At 36.6% G+C, this 21,789-nt stretch overlaps 1 protein-coding gene across 3 annotated transcripts in view; it reads right to left on the bottom strand.

The window, feature by feature from the left end:
* The window catches only part of LOC113081311 (active breakpoint cluster region-related protein-like), a 138,077-nt gene that overhangs the window by 21,005 nt on the left and 95,283 nt on the right, over positions 1-21,789 (bottom strand). For all 3 annotated transcript variants that reach the window (XM_026253393.1, XM_026253401.1, XM_026253407.1), the window contains 2 exons: positions 18,849-18,946; positions 18,623-18,754 (listed from right to left, as the gene is read on the bottom strand). In XM_026253393.1, coding sequence (XP_026109178.1) covers positions 18,623-18,754; positions 18,849-18,946 — 230 coding nt within the window. The remainder of the gene's footprint in view (positions 1-18,622; positions 18,755-18,848; positions 18,947-21,789) is intronic.

The following is a 21,789-nucleotide window of genomic DNA, read 5'->3' as shown; positions in this document are numbered from 1 at the left end:
AAAAAAGAAATAATATCTTTCATGATGACAATTAAATATATTTAAGAAGATATTTCAGTTTGAGTTAAACTAGCAAAATTTATACATTTAGAGTCAAAAATCAATTCACATAAAGCATAAAATAGCTTTAGGTAATGTTCATAAAAAAACATGTAACAGGTAATTGACGCACATTTCATCACCTTGCAATTATAAAGTTCAATCGAGATATTGAGTTTTATTGAGGTTTTGCAAGCCATATAGTGATATGGGAAATAGGGAACAAGTCTTTTTCATACACCAGTCCCAAAATTTACAACTTAAAAAAAAAAAGAAAAAACTATTTAAATAAGTAATTTTTATTATTAATAGTTTAACCTGTTAACTGTCACTCACGTTTTTGAAGATAGACATGAATGTGCATGATACAAACCTAAATTTTTATAATTCATGACTGAAAACATTTTGTAACACGATTTTGATGTACCATTTACATGGTAATGCAATGTCTGATTTTAAAATGGGTTTTGAAGGATGAATTTTGAGATTTTATGTTTTCAAGTGATATATAACTTCTGATGATTTCTAAAATGTGAGAGAGAAAAAGGCAACGAGGAAGTCTTTTTTTTTAAAGGTCAAAGCTGAAGTAGATTTCTGAGGGTGCACTCTTGTCATAAATTAATCTATTACTTTTCCTACATAATTTTTTACAAAAAATATTGGTAAAATATATATTTGGGATTCTTAGACCTTTCCAACGATATATAGTTTGTCAAGATTAGATTAGATTTGATTGTAATATAGTATAGTCAACGAAGGCTTCCTGTTTACGGGACGGGGTGACATGTAACAGGTTAAGTTACTGCACCAACCCCCCATGTAGAAGACCACATGTCTAACTGCAGCTCTTTGATACATCCGGCTGGACGAATGAAAGGAGAAAACTCTCTCACATTCTCTTTCTCTCAGAGGAAATCCAATAACCCTTCAGATTCAAGATTTTTTATGAGATGAAGCCGTTTCCCTTTCTGAATACCATAGAGGCAGTCAGAGGCAAACATCCTACCTGAGGGACGGAGGTATGAATGCAAAGACAGAGCAGATGAGTGTGTGCACGTTTACTACTACAGTACGTATACTGCATGCTTACAGCTGATCTAGGATCAGCTGAACCCTGCAGTAGCCTACAGGTCACCGTACACAGCAGGGGTTCATGTCCTGTCATGTCGGGCATCTATCAGATGGTGTGCTGGTTCTGACATGACACGTTTTCATATGTGTGCATGAGTGTGAGTGGACCTCGACTGTGGGGTGACTCAAGCGTGTGAAACAGTGGACACTGATGTGACAGGTGTGTGTGTGCTGTGACCTACTTCCAGATGATGGAGACAGGAAGCACAATTCATAGATTTTTCAGAAGTTAATAATTCAGTCTCACACCAAAGAACAAGCACAGGAACAGTCTGCCACTGAGAGACAAAGAAATAATGGCTCTTTTCCAAAACCAAGTGAAATCCTTCGTAAGATGTGTTCATGCTGAAAATCACATTCGATTTTTTGCACAGCCCTACTGACAATGGTTCAATTACTGGAGGGAAATACAGTAACTTCAGTTTACTCAACTAAAGTACACATCCTGGAATCTAAATCTAATTGTTTTATCTTTTACATTGACAAAGAAAATTAAAAAGTTTAGATTTCATGGACTTTTAAATGACAAATGTAATTTTTACAAGCAGCTGTCGGGCAGCGTTTACTTAACTAGTTTATGCTTAACCAAAAAAAAAACAAAAAAACAAGCAAACTTTATCAAGCAGCAGATCATGTGAGCTTCACTTACTGTGTATCCTATGGTTTTTTTGCCAGGTTGAGTGTCTACACTCAATTTCACACGTTGCTTCAAATTTCTGATTCGTCAAATTAGCATGTTGCTAAGCTAATAACTCGATCTTAAATATAGTTGTTGTCATCGCAAAATTCTAAAAGATTAAATGTTAACTTACCATGATGCAAAAGGATTACTCTAAGAAAGCTGATCTAAAAATGTAACTTATAGTTGTTAGCTTAGCAACATGATATTTGTAGAGCTGGGTAACAAGCTAATTGCGAACAAAACATTGATTATTTGCGAAAATCTACTTTAACATGAATGTGCAGGTGTCGCTATAGTTAAATTCTCAAAATAATGATTTCAGTACACGATTATATCAATTAAGAATACTTCGACCAACCTGAAATCGAACTTTTTTCCCAACTGAAAAATTATTTGCACCCCACACAATAATACAGTACATAGCACACACAATTAGGGAGAAACAGTCATTTTTATTGATACTGGAATAAAATGTAAAAAGTTTTCCACCTAGGCTGTAGCAAAATCATTCTGGGATTGCTTTACCCCAACGCCTTAAAATTAGCTCATAATGAGTTATCTTAGCAGGCAGCATGATACTGTTGCTAACCTTTTCAAAATGCCTTCACACCAGGAGCGTGCCTTAAATGCGGTCTAAGATTTGGAACAGAGCAGCAGACAGAGTGATACAGACAGAGATGAGTATCTGTGATCATGAGCAAACAGCCATTAGCATGTGAAAGCACATATAAATCAATATCAAGCCTGAAAACACAAGCCATACATTCATATAATGAGCTTCTCCACAGAGCCACACACGGCGCTAACATCATTACAGCAGTGCAGAGGAGAGAGAAGCATCCTCAGGCGTACAGCGCACATATAACATGGTTATATCCTGCGTGTTATCCGTCTCTCTCATAGAAACACACTTTAGTCAGGGTGTTGAATGATTACACCGAGGAGAGATTTCAGACACGGCTGCTAGTGATATAATGAGGAAGAAGTACAGAGATATCAGAAAATGCTCCAGTCCGGTTATCAAATGATGTTCCTTTCTTTCTTTTTTTAATGTCAGATGCAGATAACAATATCTAGAGAGCTGGATGGTCCACAAACAATCTAATGTTAGCAAATGCAAAATCTGAACATAAAATCTGAACTAGTGTTTCACACAATAGTTATTTATTATTCACAAATATTAAATGTATATAAACGCACTCAGATACATGCATGATAACTACAGATAGTATTTCTTAAATAATAGAGCAAAATGGTTATTTGAGTCTGAAATTCCTGTTGCAGTAGGAAACACTTTCACACAGGACCGACGTTATCTCTCTCACACACTCATACACCCATCAGATGCGTAAGATTTAGGATTTAGAATGATTCTCCCCTCATGACAAAACAGAGACAGCAGTGATTTAGAAAGACTTTATGAGAACGACCCCCTGTGCCCAATCTGTCCCGCACTTTCCCAATAATAACAGAGACGAGTGCAGAATCAGTCTGCGGGGGACGTGAATATATGAAGCTGTACGCAAGCTGACAGATGCTTCAACTGATACAGACTGATGTGCAGAGAAAGAGATAAAGAAGGAACAGAAAAAGAGAGGACTAAAGAGAAATATACTATGCTTGTGTTCACACAGTGGACGACACTAACTGTGTGAATGTGTGATTTTCAGCAACTTATCTCGGTTATGCAACACTTGGTTAAAAGACGACTTCAGCACACTCTCCACCTTCCAGCTCAAGTTGCTTTATCTTCAAGCAGGACACACGTATACAGCTACAGATATGTTCTATAGTTGTTGTGCAGCATTACTAATGCGCTTGAGTCTAGTATGACATCAATTATTTAAGACAGAACCACAGAAAGAGACACTGAAAGAAGAAAAAAATCCAGCCTTAAATCCAGCTAAGATAATTAGAATTGCTTCGCACAATTACAACAGAAGACTTTGCATTTTAGTAGGGGTCTTCAACGGGGGGTGCAACAATTATTTTTTGACCTCAGACTAATTTTAGCGAATCAAAATACAATAAAAAGTTAAATTCTGTACGAGTTTGTTTCTTCTGTTTAAAACAAAAGAACCTTTAGAAACAACCATGAGGCTATTGTATGCTCTGCTTAGTTGGCAGGGCATTAGTATGTGGTTGCTAGGGTTTTCGGAACATATTTTGAAACATGTTATTAATTAATTTACAGGGAAAGAACAGAGGTATAAAAGTTCAGTCTAATCCAGTTAAGATCAGGCTTACTAAAACCGTTAACCCATGAAAGAGGTCACTTCATGATCCATGAGGTCCAGCACAGATGACCTCTGACCAGAAGGATCGGAAATTACTCTAATCTTTGGTGGATTGGCAATGGGAAGTTGAAGGGTCAAAGGTGAATGACATTGTGTGTGTACCTTTTTGACCCAATGTCCAACACAAGATTCAGAGGCCATATTTTCAGTATTTCTGCTGTAACGTGACATCTTTTTTATTAATAAAAGCAATACTGAGAATATTAATATACATCTTTCATTTTAACATTTTAAGAATTGTAATTTTAAACTAGTTAATTTTGTCATTTCAATATTTAAAAGTCATCCATGCAGCCCCCAGGCTGAGAACCATTGTTATGGAGTACTTCAAAACAATTATGTTTTATTACGCTATAAAGAAGCAGCGTTTTCTGCAGTAAAATACAGGAAACCCTAAATTTGTTCTTACAGCTTTAGAAGAGCTCACAAGGATAGAATGAAGGAACGATCTGGAAATCTATTCTCAGAAGATCAGAAAAGATGTTGAGAATCTCAGTAGCAGCATTTACTCAAAGTTCTGGTTATCACAGAAAGAAAATGATCCATGTGTAGTTGACTGCTTATGTGTCCATCAGACACACATTAGATGGATTTCAGCAAAATAAGATCACAGTCCTACAACAGAATGACTGATGCATTGCTCGAAAAGTTGCCCCGTGTATCATCAGCATAATAGTTTTTGATATTTACTGTTGAAGTCAGTGGATTGGTAATAAAAGTTCTGCTTTGATATCTGTAGTGGTTGTAGACTCCCTGAGAAGCCTCTATACTTCTGCTTTAAAAGAGGTCGATTCTAGTCAGACTAAAAAAAACATCACTAAAATAATCACTGTTAAAGCACCACTGCTACAAATAAAAACACTAAAAAAAGTAGATAAACCCATCACTGAAACATTTACATAGCTCAGAACATGGCTTTAAAGCAGTGTAAAAAACACAGAAGTTAATGTGAGCTGTTTTATGATTCATTATTCATAAACAGACCTTTACAAAAGCCTGCTACGTTGCCCTTTCTGTTCTTTGCTCTGCCTCAGGAATTTCAACACACATATGGGATATTTTCAGCAGGGTCACACCGTTGGGTTTCAGTAGTGGTGCTAAACAAGCATCCTGGACTCAGAAACTGAGGGCTGCCAATCACCTCTCATCAGCACTGATCACACTGATAACCAGCTCTAGGTGATTTGTTGGACTAATACGGTGTATTGATTCAGCGTTTGGTCCTCTGTCCAGTAGCAGGTCTGAGAGCTTACAGTCAGCTGATTCAACAGATTGTCTTGTGGCGCCTCCGGAGAGTTTATTTGGGTCTTGACCCATTTGGATCAGAGTTTCTGGGAGGGAAAAGAAACTAATGCAACCCGGAGGTTAGAGGAAAACACTCATACACTGAGAACCACACGTCAAACAAACAGCCGAGAAACAAAGATATATACTGTATATACTGTAGATTTTGATATTATATATCAATTAAAGTATATTTATAATGTTACAAAATATATATAAAATCTTTTTTTTACCTTCAATCTTTCTATTCATCAAAGAATCCTTAGGAAAAATATTACTTTTTTTTTTTTACCAAATAATAAGAAATGTTTCTTGAGCATCAAATCAGCATATTAGAATGAGTGATGAACTGAAAATTCAGTTTGCCATTAAAGAATAAGTTATGCTTATTTTTTTTTTAATTTTATGCATTTTATTTATAGGTTTATATTTATATATTTTAAACAAATAAATGCAGTATATACATAAAATATGTATATATTCATTCTGATATGGCATTAACAGGTTTAACAACCATTGCATCCAAAAACATTTAAAATGTGACAGTCAACATACTGAAAATCTTTTTCACTGGGAAAACTCCAGTAAGTTTGTGTGTAAATGTAAAGTGATCATATAAGTAGTTTGAGATACCTTCTCAACCAACATTCAGACAGAGACACAAAAATCCCAGGGTATCGTAGAAATTGAATGTGAGCGAGCCGAGGCGCCTGTACTGAAAACAATCCCTAGATATCACAGGATGACGTACACTGTTGTGACATCTGACGAAATGTGCTGGCGACACCTAGACTGAAATCCTGCATTCATTACAGAGAGTGTCTTCATATCGGAAAAGAACAGCCTTCACAATATCAAAGCCTTATCCCACATAAACATTCATATCATAACACCACCTACCTTAACAGAACAAAGTTAAAACGGCAACAATCAAGTCAGTTCGAAAGCTCTCTTTCTAAAAACTCAGATCTACAGCTGAATGTCTCTGCGAGTACGTCTGCAGGAAAGAGCAGGAAGTGACATTTAAAGGTGAGGGAAAATGTTTCTCTGACATTTCAGTCAAACTTCCTTTCAGAGTTACACTGATTTGTGCGCTGGAGAAAGGGATATTTCGTGTGTGCATTGGGGGACTTGATAATGATGTCTGGGTCATGAATGAGGGATGTAACCTTTCAGTATCGCTCCGCTCACTCACTGTTGCTATCTGTTGTGTACTCATCATGTTTTGGTCATCTTTAACTCACAATCTGCTGAATTGGTGAATCTGAATCTGACACAGAAACAGAACTAGCATGAAAATCACTATTTCATCCAAATCACCCTTCCTTATAATAAAGTAGCTTATTATAAAGCCAAATATATGTAATTTGTCATTAATTGTATTTTAAATAAATTTAATAAATTAATAAATATATATATATATATATGTAGCAGTAACAGACACAAATAAGAGCTGATATTACAGTGATACTTGAGGAAAAAATGACAGGTCTATAAACAATGATGCATGTGTGTTTTCACGTGTTTCATGGAGGTGAACTGGGGATTAATGCAAAATTCAAGATTGTTTACAATCGATAAGGCAATTGTATTTAACAAAAAAGCCCTTAACAGTGCTGTCAACAGTAAATAGCTTATGGGCTGAGAGTGTGTGCGTGTGTTGTGAAAATGATTTAAAGCAATAGCCTCATGGCTAAACAGTTAATCCTCATCCACTTGGGCTGTAACTACAGATAAGAGGCAGTTAAAGCCCATCTAAAACAGCCCAGCAGCTGAGCTATTCACTGCATCTCAACTGGCTTGAGTGAACAAGCATCAGAAAATGCTTGAATAAGGAAGTGCATTTATAACCTGTATGAAAATGCTGACTTGACTAGCTACTGATGTCGTCACTTGAATGCACCATGTACTGGAATATTTCAGCATAGAACCAGGAGAATTTCATTCAGTTAATCATCTGAAATAATTTGCAGTCACTAAAATCCACGTCAGCTATTGATGCTGAGGTACTGTAGCAGAAGAGTGATCTGATTGTGTGATGGTTCCCCGAGGAGCAGAGAGGACCGATCTGACCTGACCACATGTGGACAATACTATGAGAAAAAAAACACACATCACAGCCATGTGCAGGCATTCTGCAGGAATTAAATGTTCTTCAGCTGTATTCCAATTATTAATAATATAGAAAAATATATATTCTGAAAGCACACACTGAATTCTCAGCACTGCCACAAGGGGCACTGTATTGGGCATTATTGTAACACCATGTTCTAATTAGGCACAATGTGACCGATCTAGCAAAACTTTTCACAGCCAATCAGAAGTTGTTTGATATTTGATGTACAGTAATGCGATTACAAAACGAACACAGAAACCCAGCTTAAACTCATCTTTCCACTTTCCAATTGTTGTATGATACTGTATGTATGTACAGTGTATGTATATATTGTATGCACTGAATTTATTTTGATGTTAAATTGTGTTCTCTAATCTCAGTACTCTATGTTTATGGGCAGGTTATGGAGTCAGTCGCTGGCATCTTTCAGCTATGAGTGAAACACGAGGCGGTGGTCCGAGGTTGGCAGTTCCCCCACTGAACAGCAGCCCATCATCGGCTCATATTTTGGCGACACACCGGCATGAGAATCAGCATTTCAGTGAAAAGAGATGACAGAGCAGCTGAATACACTTGACTGAAAGTTACTTTTAAAAGTTTTTTTTTTTTTTTCTAAAATGCTTGTTAAATGAGTTTAAAAGAATGTTATATTGTAAACCTTGCTTTATTCTTCCAAATAAACTTAATTTGTCTTATATTTTTCTCTATGGTTGTTCTTGCTTATTGATAAATGTTCATCTTTTTAATTATTACTGTTGCCTGTAGTAATTTCCTAACCATTTTAAGAGAGTAATATAGTAATTTTTAAATAATATCTGAGTAAAATAAAACAACCCAGAATATTGGTTCAAACATTTAACTCAACCAGCTGGGTCAAAATAATTAAGCAAGTTTCCTGTCCAATATTTAACCAGCGCTGGGTTGCAAAATAACCTAGAAATGGTTGTTTTTAACCAATCATTTTTGTGTGTGACTACAGAGGTTGTTTGGGACATTAAATGTCATTGTGCTGAACAGATACTCTCATCCACTCACTAGTCCACTTTCACAGCCTCATGTTTGCATGTCCAGTGCTTAAATCGGATCTGAAAATTCCAGTCTGTGATTGGTCAGATACAGAAAAGGCAGCTAAATAACAAAAACAAAAATGATGTAATCAGCAAAATCCTGTCATTTGTTGATATCATGGCTGGTTAAGTATATTATATTGCCTGCCACTCTTCTGTGTTTGCTTTGGTTAATAAGGCACGGTATAAATGTATTTTAGTACCAGTATATGGGACATATCACAGCAAAACAGCAGCTTGAAGTAGGAACTTGTTACTTAATGTTGACATGTTTACAGCAGGCAAGTGGAATAATGACATGTCATGTTTAATGGAAAGGAAACTCTATAAATCTTCTTTTGGGTACTGAGGATTGTTACATCTACAGCATGTCCTGAGAACATCCTGAGCTTTAGTCACTATGTCGCACCACCCACCAAAGCATAATTTAAGGGTTGTGGGTGTCTGGACAATCTTTTGCAGCACATCATGTCTTTTACAAAACATCATGTGTGACCGGTCTCTCAACTGATCACTACACAGAACACTAGGCCTGACAGTGCAGCGAGAAACGGAGAGATATTGAGATAGGAAAGAGGACTAGCAGGAAATTAGGAGCAGGAGATAGGAAATGCTCAGAGGGCCTGACCAGAAAGTACTGGAAAATGACAAGAATAGCTGGGAAGAGATCTGAAACCAAGAGTGGGAAAAGCAGGGGACACAAAATGTTCTGTCCTGGTTCCTCAAGGGACAAAAAGAGAAAAGACGGATTACATTAAGGGCAAAAATCTGGCAATGGGAAATCTGATTAGCCGGCTGGCAAATAGAAATGGCAGCCGAGGGCCGTGTGTGTGAATTCACTTTATCTTCAGGAGAAAAGAGAAAACAGAGGCCAGCAAGAATGCCAAAGGAACGAGAAAAATTCATCCTCACACACAGCACACTTTTTATATTAGTCACACACACACTTGAAAAATTCAACAAGTATAGCTGGAACTAAATAAATAAATTATGAGTCTCACAATACAGCAGTACTGATGGTAACAGTGATATAAAAAAAAAATGAAATATTAAGTTTAAGTACATTTTGTACGCTTTTTTTTTTATATATATATATACCATTATAATAACAACATTTCTATCAGTCTCCCTACACTTATATTCTGAGTGTGATTTAATAAATTTGACTAAAAGCATTTTTTATTTTATTATTCAAAATTTTGCCAAAAAATTTAAGTTGATATTGTGACAGCCCTAATATAAATATATACTTTATAAACAGAATTTAAATATACAGTTAATGTATAAATGTAACTAATCAGAATACTAAAAATTAAATATAAATATAAGACACAAAAAAGGTTAATTATAAGGTGCATTGATTCAAAATACACACACATATACACACACACACACACAAAAAATCAAGAGTGATCCACACACAACATCCACAAATGAAACCGATAATACAAATATAGGACCAATTAGAATATATCTGAAGTTATAATTATTTACAAATAAACAATTGAAAATATATACATAAAACAGTATACAGGTGCCCAGAAAAGTACACTTGGTGTGTTGATTGTTTTTGCTCTAGACAAATAGAAGAGAAAAACTGCTTCTATCCACCAAACCTTCATAATATCATCTGCAAATCATGAAAGGACAGAAGGACAGGAATGCTCTCTGGCTTCTTCATGTCACTTCTAAATCAACCATCTCTGGTATTCAGAAAGGCACTTGGTCCAAATGTGCTCTCATGGGCTGTGTTTCCTGTAGAAAGTCATACAAAGGCGTTCAGACTTCCCACTCTTTTCATAGCCCTTTTGCACATAAACACAAACCATACATGATAAAACACCCCATGGGTCAACTATTTCAGGCTGGAATATCAAATATCTTGTAATTGATTTGATCCAAAAATATCATTTGAAACAAAAGCAGAACAAATCAGATTAAAGGAGGAGCTGGGACTGCAAACCACCATCCCAATAAAAAGCAGCATAACACAACCAGTGAACTTTGATACGAAGGAATCCGATGACTAAACTGTGTGAAGCTGAAAGAGACAGCAGAAATCAGGTAGAGAGAACCCATGTTCATTTACACTGAAAAAACAACACTAACTTGCATTCAATAACCCTGGGCTCTGCTTTTCTCAAAAGAAAAGAAAACAAAAGTTGCCATAATAGTACAATACATATACTGTACATGCAATACAGTTTTAAAAATATATATACACGTCACAGATTCACAAGAGGAAATCATCTAAATGATTCATTGTCAAAGGGACAATATGTTTAAGAAATAATAAAGAAATAATGCAATAATGCATGACTTTCATGGCCAGTATATAACCTACATTACCAATGCTTTTTCTTAATTTACTCATCATTGGCATGTGCATGAAAAAAAAGAAGTGTGGGGGCAGGGATGCAGGTGAAGGGTACATTGCCGCCTCTCTGATTTATGTTTGTGACATGCTGACATATTGTTTAATTGGACCATCTGCCATCTTTGTTTTTATGTTATTGTGCTTTCTAGTGGGAAAAAATCCTACCAGCTATAATACTGATAAAATACTCTCTGCTCAAACAATGCTGTCATAGACTTCAGGAATACATTTGCTCAGGTACATAGTTATTGCCCCACAGCAAAAAGACAACATGCTGGCAGAATGGTGCACAAAATAAGCTTACAGACACCATGAAATTTGATTAATTTTCCACACATTTTCTTTTAAGTTGGATCCAATTTTTAGCTGTGTATATGTGCTAAAAGTGAAGTTTAGTCAACTTTTGGAAATATATTAGCATTAAGTTCAAAACGAATGGTTTTTCAGGGTCTTCAATGTTCAAACAGAAAACAACATTAAGTGAAATCAATGTATGTCACTGAACAAGATTTCAGATAGGGTTGCACAGCTAGACTTATGGTTATGTAATGCTTCATTATAGATGGTTTGTGATGAGAACCAGTGGAAGCTGTATTAACATCTCTCTGAATGTGAGGGAGCTCTGCTCTGCTGAGGAGACCCTGGTGCTTTATACATTCATTTATATTCAGTGTAAAGATACATTTCACATTGTGATTCGCCAAGTTTCTTCCCTTGCCATTACACAATATTAACAAAAAAATGTGTGTAGCACTTTGCAATTCTTAAAAAAACATAATTAAGGCATAATGTGTGAATAATATTTGGTTTATGAAGACATTGCTTGGTATACTTTATACAGTGTACCGTGTGTACCGAATGTACAGCCAATGTATTATTCATGAGCAAAGCCTTTATGGAATATGTAAATTACAGCTTAGAAACATATACAACATCAACAAGCATTATATTATATAATATTTGTAATGTATTATGTTGCATGTTCTATTGTAAAATATGTTACAATCAATAAACAACAGCTAAAATATGCCTCAGACTGTGCCACAAAAAATATTATAAGTATAGTTCACCCAAAAATGAATGTCATCAATTACTGTATGATCACTATAATGAACTATTTAGGCTTTTATTCATACTAAATCATTGATCGACACACACACTGAGCACATCAAATATGTTTGCACATTTTTGGGTGAACTATCCCTTTAACTTAGTGTTCCTAAACAAAAAGCCCAGAACCTTGTTAGTGATGTAGACTACATATAAGAGGTGGGAGTGAACTTAATGAACTCAATGTTGTTCTCCTCCTTGATGCCCTTGAGTGTCACTGTTTTGAGCTCTCTGAGCACTGATTATATTTGAGTAGGGAAGGAGATTGGAGAAAGAAAAAAAAAACACAAAACCACACAGAGAGGACATGTATTTGTAGAAGACAGAGAGGAATCAACCTATAGTGACCGGCTGATCTGTTCCTCAAGAACTAAGTGAATAAAAGATGTCAATAAATACTAAATCTTATTAGACTTCCCTAAGAAAGACTCAGATGAGCACAAGCTGGCAGGCTTGCGACTTTTGGTAAATTTCAGCTCAATAAAAAGGATTTCACTGGGGCTTTGTGTTCCACTTCCTGTCTAAACATGACCTGATTATATTAGATCCTCGCTGCTAAATTCTGCTTTTACAGCAGCCAGATCACTGCAGACTTGAATTTCAGCAATCGGTAAACTTGGAATTAGTTATCTAAAATAGGCCATGTTATAGAAAACAGTCTATAAACACTGTGAATTAACCTGAGAACGGATCGAACAGTGATTTTAATAGAATGGAGAGAAATAACTGCAGGAGAATAAATTTAATTAGTGGTGATTTCTTAACGGCACATTCAGCAGTTTGGTGCTAAACCAAAAAATGGTTTAGGATGTACTTTGACAATTTTGTGTAACAAAAAGTGTAACAAATAATTAATAGGAAACAATATGTATGAATTATATATATATATATATATATATTTTATTTTTTTTACACGTTTACAAGTTTAAGTAGAATTACCTTTTTGAAAAGTTGAACACCTCAAGAAATAAATGGGTTTTGTGACGAGTCACGTACAGTAAATGGTATACAAATGAGATGAGGTCCTTACTCACAATAGTTTTCTATGACAGGGTTTTAATTATAACCATGCTGAAAAGAACTGATCGCTTGTGTTTTATTTAACGTTGGAGAGATCTCTGTAGATTTGATTACTCCGTAGAGTAGTGATGCCCAAGTTGCAGCTTTTTTGATGGACTCAAACAAACATTGCCACATGCAGACAGCCACTAGCATCAGCTAGACTCTGCAAACTGACACCATTTATATGCAACAAATCTGTCCCACCAATTTGTTAGTATGTGCACCCTACAGAGAGTTTGTGTGTGTGAGCAAATGTATCAGCAGGAACCATAAAACACCCATCTGTCAAGCCTGATGGATTCTGGGGCCTCTGGGGATTGTAGGATGTTTGAGAGAAAGCGAGAGAAACAGAGATGACATGACATATCACAAAAAACATGACGGACGGAGTGGTTATGATTAATGACTGTCTATAGTATTCAGATTAGAATACATTCCATGCATGCATGCACAGCCACCGGAAAACAATAACGCTGCATGAATCCATGCTCAACCACGAAGACGCCAAAACCAAGAAATTTAGCCCTGACAGACTAGTTTCTTATTGATGTTGTAACATAAACCAGATCTGGATTTAAAAAGGATGCCAGACCTCCATGGCTAGCCACAAAGTGTAGAAGCTCTTCACGGCTGATGAACCTTGGGTGTTGTGAACAAGCTCAGGACTTAATCTATTCTAATACATGTCATCTGGAACAGTTTTCTCACACAGATATGTTTCTAGAAGGTGTGGGTTTGAGGAGACAACTCAAAGCGCAAAGATTGTGAGTGGGAGATATAAGACCAGGAGAGAGTTGTTGGCTGTTGCTCGTCTCCGTAGGGAGCTCTAGAAGGGGCTCAGGGTGATATGAGGTTCTGTCCTGAATGGGTTTGTTGCAGTTAGAGTTACAGGGAATGAGAAGACCTCCTCAAAGAGGACACTATGTCCTGTTCTACCAGCACGTGGACAATGAGATTAGAGGCTTTCGAGGGATAAACTCTCTTACTGTTACAAAATACTATTAAAAGACTTTTTAATGGTGGTGGTCCAACACTGTTCCAGTCTAATTTAATCACTGTGCAGACAAACAATCTCAATGCAAACGTGCTTATAAAAAAAAAGAAAAAAGATTCAAATCTCCACCCAGGTTTACAAATCAAATCAATGTCTATTCAGTATTCAATAACTTGGTCAATAAATATTTTAACTATACTGTCTCTGTATTTGTGATAATATTATTATTATGAATAATAATTATTACCATTGTTGCATTACTCCTAAACATTAGAAGATGATACTTATTCTGTCAGATTAATTTTCTTTTAAATGTTTTAAATGGCAGTAAAGATATGTATAATGCTGCAAAAGATTAATATTTCAAATTAACACCTGTTCTTTTGAACTTTCCATTCATCCCAGACCCATAGAAATGGCCAGTTTCAACAACAAAAATATTAAGCAGTATAAACATTTTAAACATTGATTAGAAATGTTTCTAATGTCCTAAAAACTACAAGACAAAACCTACACTAACATTAATACATGATGCCAGAGAATTATAAAATGCTACTAAAGTGTAAGATATGGCTCTCGTTAAACCATGCATGTATGAAAGAGTGCACGGTGTTGACAAAGCATAGCATTAGTCACCTTCCAGGGCTTAGAGGGGACACAACCCCACCCAGAGAGATCACTGTAACTGAAAGAGTTTCCACAAGGACACTCAACATAACACTTCACAGCCGAAGAGCTGAAAACACATGAAAAGACCACAAGACCCTGACTTAAGGGGGAGAGATAACGTGAAAGGAAGGCATGACGAGAAAGAGGACTCCCTGAGGAAGAGAGGAGGAGGCTGGTGAGGAGAGGAGTAAAGCATAAAAGCAATCTTACACACTTTTCAAGTTGCCTGTGAAATGCTGCGGTTGTCGTCGGTGGCATTATATAACAAGCCACTACAGAGAAAAGCAAAACATCATATCGCTATCTATATCAATGTAACACACTCAGGTCACTTTGCTGGGTGCGATGAAAGTGTTTAGAAAGTTAGACGATAACTGATTTTGCAAACTTCTTTTCACAATTTTTTTTACACTAGTACTGGTACTTTGGAAATGTTTAGATTAATATGTGTTAGTTAAACTATTATCGAACATTAATTTATCATAAAATGAAAAGGAGCAAATAATAATTATATTATTAGACTGATAGACAGACTTAATCTTTTTGAAAGAAATTAATAATTTTATTCAGCATGTATTACAATCGACAGTGAAAATTTCTATTCTTTTAAAACTTTCTATTAGTCAAAGAATGCTGAACGATATTTGTTACAGTTTCCACTAGGGCTGCACGATTAATCGCATGAGATTGTAATGCTTGTCTCTTTAGTAAAGCTGGTTCAGTGATTAGTACTAAATATCCATCACCTGCTTTCAGATGGAGCGGCACAGTCGTAGTTCAGTACAACAGTCGTATACAGTCGATTCATCTGCGATTATGAACTCGATATTGCGTAGCTTGTCACGAACTACAGCTCTGTGCAGTACGTGCCGCTCCATTTGAAAGCAGGTGATGGATATTTAGTACTAATCACAGAATCAGCTTTACTGACGAGAAACGCATGACAATCGCATGCGATTAATCGTGCAGCCCTAGTTTCCACACAAATATTAAGAAGCACAATCCGAGATCTGAAGAGCACCTTATTCATGGAAAGCATGAGCGTGATCTTAAATGTTAATCAGTTTAAGCAACGTGTCTTTTCAATCAAGCTCCTCAAGCTTAATTTGACAGGATATGTGAGTGTTTGTATTTGTTTGGTCATACAGTGACAGATATTGATTAGTTTTCCATAAGAAGAGCCAGCTGGTTCCCTCTGGTCCAAAGGGGAACAACACTTAAAAGCCCTTTAATGGACAATAACAGACGAAACCCCCAGAGGTCAAAGATCAACTCCCAGTGGTCCCAAGCCAAGCAGTTATGTTTAAATGAAAGGTCTGAGTGATATTAATGGCTGGATGATCCTGGGCCTTTGAGTAGCACCACGTCTCAATCAGGCAGGACAAGCGTCAAGGAGAGTTCACAGCGTCAGCAACAAAGCCATTCATTGAGCTGTGATGTAAAGCTTGTTCTGATTGGCTGTCATTTTGCTGATTAGCACGGTATTGTGCTTTCATAGTGGGCAGAAAAATTACTTAACGTTTTCCCATCTCCCTATAAAACATTACTGTAGTAACAGGGTCCATTCAAAACAGAAGGGAGTTGCTACAATGTGACCATTTAAGGATTCTTACATGTAGGAGCCAGAAAGTTGTTAAATAAATCAGGATCTCTCCAGGGAGGAAAGGGAAACATTTTGGCTCCGTCCACTTCAACCAGAGCAGTTAAGAAAACAGACGCTCAGAGGGAAAGATTTAAACAGAAGATCAGGCTCAGATACTCATGACGGCAACACAATCACAGCATTACATAATCTCAATGAAAGACACTGATTAGTTTGCAGGATAGGGTTTTTTAAGAGCATAAGATGGTCCAGATGTTGACCTAGCCCTCGATATCACCGATCACGAGCAAGACAGACAGCATAACGTAACAGAGTCTGGTACGAATCTAATATTATCCCCCATACATGAATGATGATGATTTAAACTCTCTCACCTTTACGGTCATACACAATTCCATACAAAACAACATTTTCATGTTCCTCCGTAGCAGCTGTTTGAGCACACAGCAGTCATCAAATTATCTTATTCTCTCTGAGTGATCTAGATTTCCCAAAGTACAGCCGCTTACGCCACACTCATCATCCTGCACTGTGCAGTGTGTGCACGTGCCATCATTACAGGTACATCCACAGCACAGTGTCTTAAAAATAACCTGCGCATGGTGTTCAATCCTTAAAAAGAAGTCTTAAACTGAGACATACAAACCCAACTAATCAAAAGAACTGGATGCAGAAAGTTTCAAGGTTGACTAGAGCATATACAGTATATCAAAGGCCTGAATGTCTCTGTTTTAACCTGTATAAAGACCCTAAATCAGCTTCAGCGACAAAGTCTCTACTCATCCCCAACTTAAACATACTCTTAAACTCAATTAAACATGAACAAGGTCGTTCACATGCACGGAAAGAAGTGACTTTAGTTTCAGAAGTGGCTTGTCTTCCTGTCCAGGAAGGAAGTTATTAACTAGAAGGAACCAAATAACCAAAATAACCAAGCAACCAAATATATCTTAAAAATATGCTTAAGAGAGTCCATAGGTCACACATATTAAATAGTGAGTGTGAAGTGCACCTCTGCCTTTCTCCCTTTGAAGAGGTGCTTTACTAACTGGCCCACACTTTTATGAAAAAACACCATTTTTAAATTGGTAATATTCAAAAGTTTCAATAGAAGATAACAATATTGGAAATATCTGATTTGATATACATAATCAGGTCCAATTTTTCAATGAATGAGTACAGAATTACATTCCCCATTAACTTTATACCACACCATCAAATACCTGAAAGCCAAATATATACTGTAACACAAAAAATAAAGCATCTCTAGTCGACTGTGGCCAGGAAGAGTTACTTAACACAATACTTTACTCAGAAAATAATAATGTTGCATAATTAAATACTTTAATACTGAATAACGCAATATTGTACCAGAAAATTCTAATAAAAATCCATCATAAGCACCCTCATAGGCATAAAGCATCTCCAGGACATCTCTATTCCCAAAAGATCATCACTATGAGTCCCTCTTTGACTGTAGAAGGAGGGCTGTGTGTGTGCGCGTGTTTAATGGTAACATGTATATCTGCGATACACACACCATATTCTGAGTGAAAACAGTGAATCATCTCTCGTGCTGTTAATTCACCTCTGGCTATGATCCCAAGAGAATAACATGAACATAAAACAGAAATAAACCTCCAGTGCAATTAAATCCACCTCATTTTCAGCCCCCATAAGTTGCCCTAGATTTAAAAGAAGAAAAACAAAAGCAATACTTTTAGCATAAATTTGTAAAGACGAAATGGCTTGATAATGACAGTAAAAGTAGCATCAGCGGCTAACGTGGTTGTCACAACAATTAATGAAAGATTACAGTAAAATAAAGGCATGTTTACAATCTTTCTTCTGGGGTGGGTCTGTTAAAAAAAATGAACAATCCTGAACAGTTAACATCAGCTACAAACACATGTGAACACACTGATCTCAACACACACTCACTTCGATTTAACTGGGGTATTTCCCACGTATGTGAAGTGAAAATGTTAATCATGGCTTCTCAGGCAGTAAAGCTACCCATGTCAAAAATCCAGCACCACAAAAGCCCATCTGCAGAGCACACGCTCAAACCAGACAACAGTAAAATAACTCGCATCCGCTACTATTTAAGTCTGAACTTTCGAGGTCCAAACCAGTCTGGTGGGGTCTACTCATTGTTTGTGGTTTAGCAATGTGTTTCTCTCTGTCCTACCTGTACTTGTCCCTTTCCCATGATCTTGTCCACAATCTCATTATCGTCCTTATTGAGCTTTGATTTGTCGTAACACTTCTCGTAGCACAGGATCCGCAGAAACTGAGAGCCCTCCAGCTCGATTTCAAACTCCTGTAGGAGGACAGATGAATTAATGACAGATGGTCGACGGTGATTCGTCAGGGGATATTTATTTCTTATAATGAAACGCTTTTAAAGAGCTCACCTCGTTCCACTGTGGTTCAGTTATGTCTCTGAACACGCGTGTTATGGCCTTACTGACGAAGTAACCAAAAGAGTCCACCTCCAGCGTACAGTACAGATCTGCAGAAAACACATAATAAACTCATGAGAACAACAAAAAAAAAACATTTCATTCAGAAGCTTTTGTTACATACACTTGCAAAAAATCATATTTAAGTTGCATTGTTGTTTGACTCCCAATAAACAGCCTTAAGTTAATCAACATTACTTGGCATTTTGCATCTTGCTAATAAAAAATAAAAAAAACTTTGATCAATGATGAATGAATAATGATTTTTTTTTTTTTTATGAAACAGACCTTTACCCAAACCCTAAACATCTCCCACTTCCTGCAGCCGTACTGGCCTTGTTCTCAACACTAAAGACATGAAATAAGGCCAGCTATCTCTCTCCTCATGGTCAGAGGATGCTTTAGATTTTAGCAGCACCAGGCACAGAAACCTAGTTCTTCAGAGAACAGGAAATGCATTTATAAAAACATCCTACATGAATGAGAACAGAGAGTGGACTACTACGGTGAGGGAAGGTGCTCAGGTTTACAGAAGTGACCACTGAGTGTAAATCGACCCTCGATGAGAGAGGAGTGCTTCTGTGGAACGTGTTTTTAAAAGGGTTCAGACGTAAGAGAGGACCTTAAGTGGGCTCTTAAAGACTGATAGAAAGCGCTGTCATTACTTCGGTCATGCTTTTGACTCAACATGAGAGGTTTGTGTAGCTCAATGAGAAGAGGGGCCATTATATATAACAGAGGTTTGGCACTTTGGCACATATTTAAAAAGACAACCACTGTTGGTTCTGTATTATACAAGAAGTCTAACTGTTTGAGGTTTTAAATTTGACCCAAATATTTATGGTTGCCCCACACAATGGTGGACTGAAAGTTTCGTCATCTGGGGCAGGAACCACATCCTCGGACTGATGTTTCCATTTGGCAACTAGTCCGTTCACACACATACACTGTTTCTTTTAGAGATGGAGAACATTCATAAGAATATGCAGGAATAGCTGTTACATTTACATTTATGTTTACATTTATGATTATTATGTGCACCTCCGTTCAAAAGTTTGGGGTACGATTTTAAAAAGATGTTTTAAGAAAAGCCTCTTACATTTGCTCCACCAAGGCTGCATTTATTTGATCAAAAACCCTGTGAAAACAGCAATATAGTAACATTTTATTCTATTTTAAAATAACTAACTTTTCTTACTGTGATGGCAAAACTGAATTTTCAACATCCAATACTGATCAGTCACACGATCAGAAATCATTCAGAAATCATTCTAATATGATGGTTTGCTGCACAAATATTGTGTGTAGGCTCTAAAAAAACTCTTATATTTATATATTTCATTTAATGATAGCAAATGACATGCTGAGAACAGCTATTTTACACAATATTTACTTTGTGTTCACAAAAAAATTGGCAAAAAATATTGTGAAATTATTATTTAGCAGACTGATCAATCTGCTGTTTTATGAATTAGCCATAGGCAACTAATAAGCAACTAATGGAGACTCCATGAAAACTAAAGGATTAGAGGTTGGAAACCAGCAGAAACGTAAAGATAAATCATTTACTGTAAGTGTCAAAAGTTGTGGTTAGTATTCTGGGTCAGTATTTTCTTCCTCAAACTCTTTTTATCAGGAAGCCAATGTCAACGACCCAGTTTTCATTAATGGCCCAGAGCGGGGATTTGGATGCATTTCCTGTCAGAGCGGTTCAAGGCCTTTAATAAGACTTGGAGAGGAGGATTTAATCAGTACTTTCCAATTTAAAAAGATATTCAAACACCTGCATATCCATATGCAAAACATGTTTGCGCTTACGGTCACATTCAAGGCAACCACAATACCGCAAACTTCACGAAAAATGACTTCAGATGAGCCAAACACAAACAGTGAACCACAAAAAAACAAGCGCTCAGAAAAACTCAGAACAGTCTTATACAATGGCTTTTTGGATTCGGTCTTGAGGAAGTATATCGTGCAGTTTTTGTTAAGCTTTAAAACAGAGGTTTGATTGTTTTCTGAGCTGAGCTGGTCTGCTGGCTACATGTGTCTTATGCAAATTCACATTATTATACTGTACATTGACGTGATTTGGGTATTTCATTCAAGCTCTGACCTCAAAAAGCAAAGAGACATAATGTGCAAATATATATGCAAATATTATAGTGAAGCCCCACAGGACAAGCTCTAATACAGTTATGACCCAGCAGCCATGGTGTCCACAGTGCTGCTGATGTACTCCGGTTACAAAATACTCAAATCCAAGTGGATTTGAAATGGGAGACAATTTTCAGATACAGATTCATCTCTACTACTTTCATCTATACTAAAAAGGAACTTACGTCACAAAGTAGTTTCTATGTGCATGAATGTTGTGGAACTCCAACAGTGCACTCATTTCATCCTTCTGTTGGCTTGATTTAAAGTCAACATGAAACTGTTAAGATAATAAAAATGTATTGCTTTGTAAAACTGAAAATACGTACAAATGCTGTGTTATGAATAAAAGATTTTCATTTTAGGGGGTTCAGTCCCCAATGAGGGTATAATAATAGGTTAGGGTGGTATACTAAACCTATTGCAGAATTCCACTGTATTGCATAAATTAGATGTGTATAACATCTGAAAAGTACTGACTCTGAGTACTGAAAAAGCCAAATACAAGTCTTCCTGATCACAAACATACACAAACAATTTTACTGTTTACATTTTTAGTACAAACTTTTTTCATTAGCTCGAGTATACAAACCTCTTTCTATGCTGCAAGTACTGATCATTACGGTCTTCAATAACTTCTGTGCATGACTCGAGCATGGCACTGCATCATTACGTCATGTCTGTAAACTTAAAGTTGTCCTGGCTACTAGGGCTATCACATGTGAGGATCCTGAAG

Source organism: Carassius auratus, chromosome 5 (genome assembly GCF_003368295.1).
Source record: "Carassius auratus strain Wakin chromosome 5, ASM336829v1, whole genome shotgun sequence".
NCBI lineage: Eukaryota > Metazoa > Chordata > Actinopteri > Cypriniformes > Cyprinidae > Carassius > Carassius auratus.
Note: the sequence above shows the minus strand (reverse complement) of the source record. Positions and strands in the feature narration are given on the sequence as shown.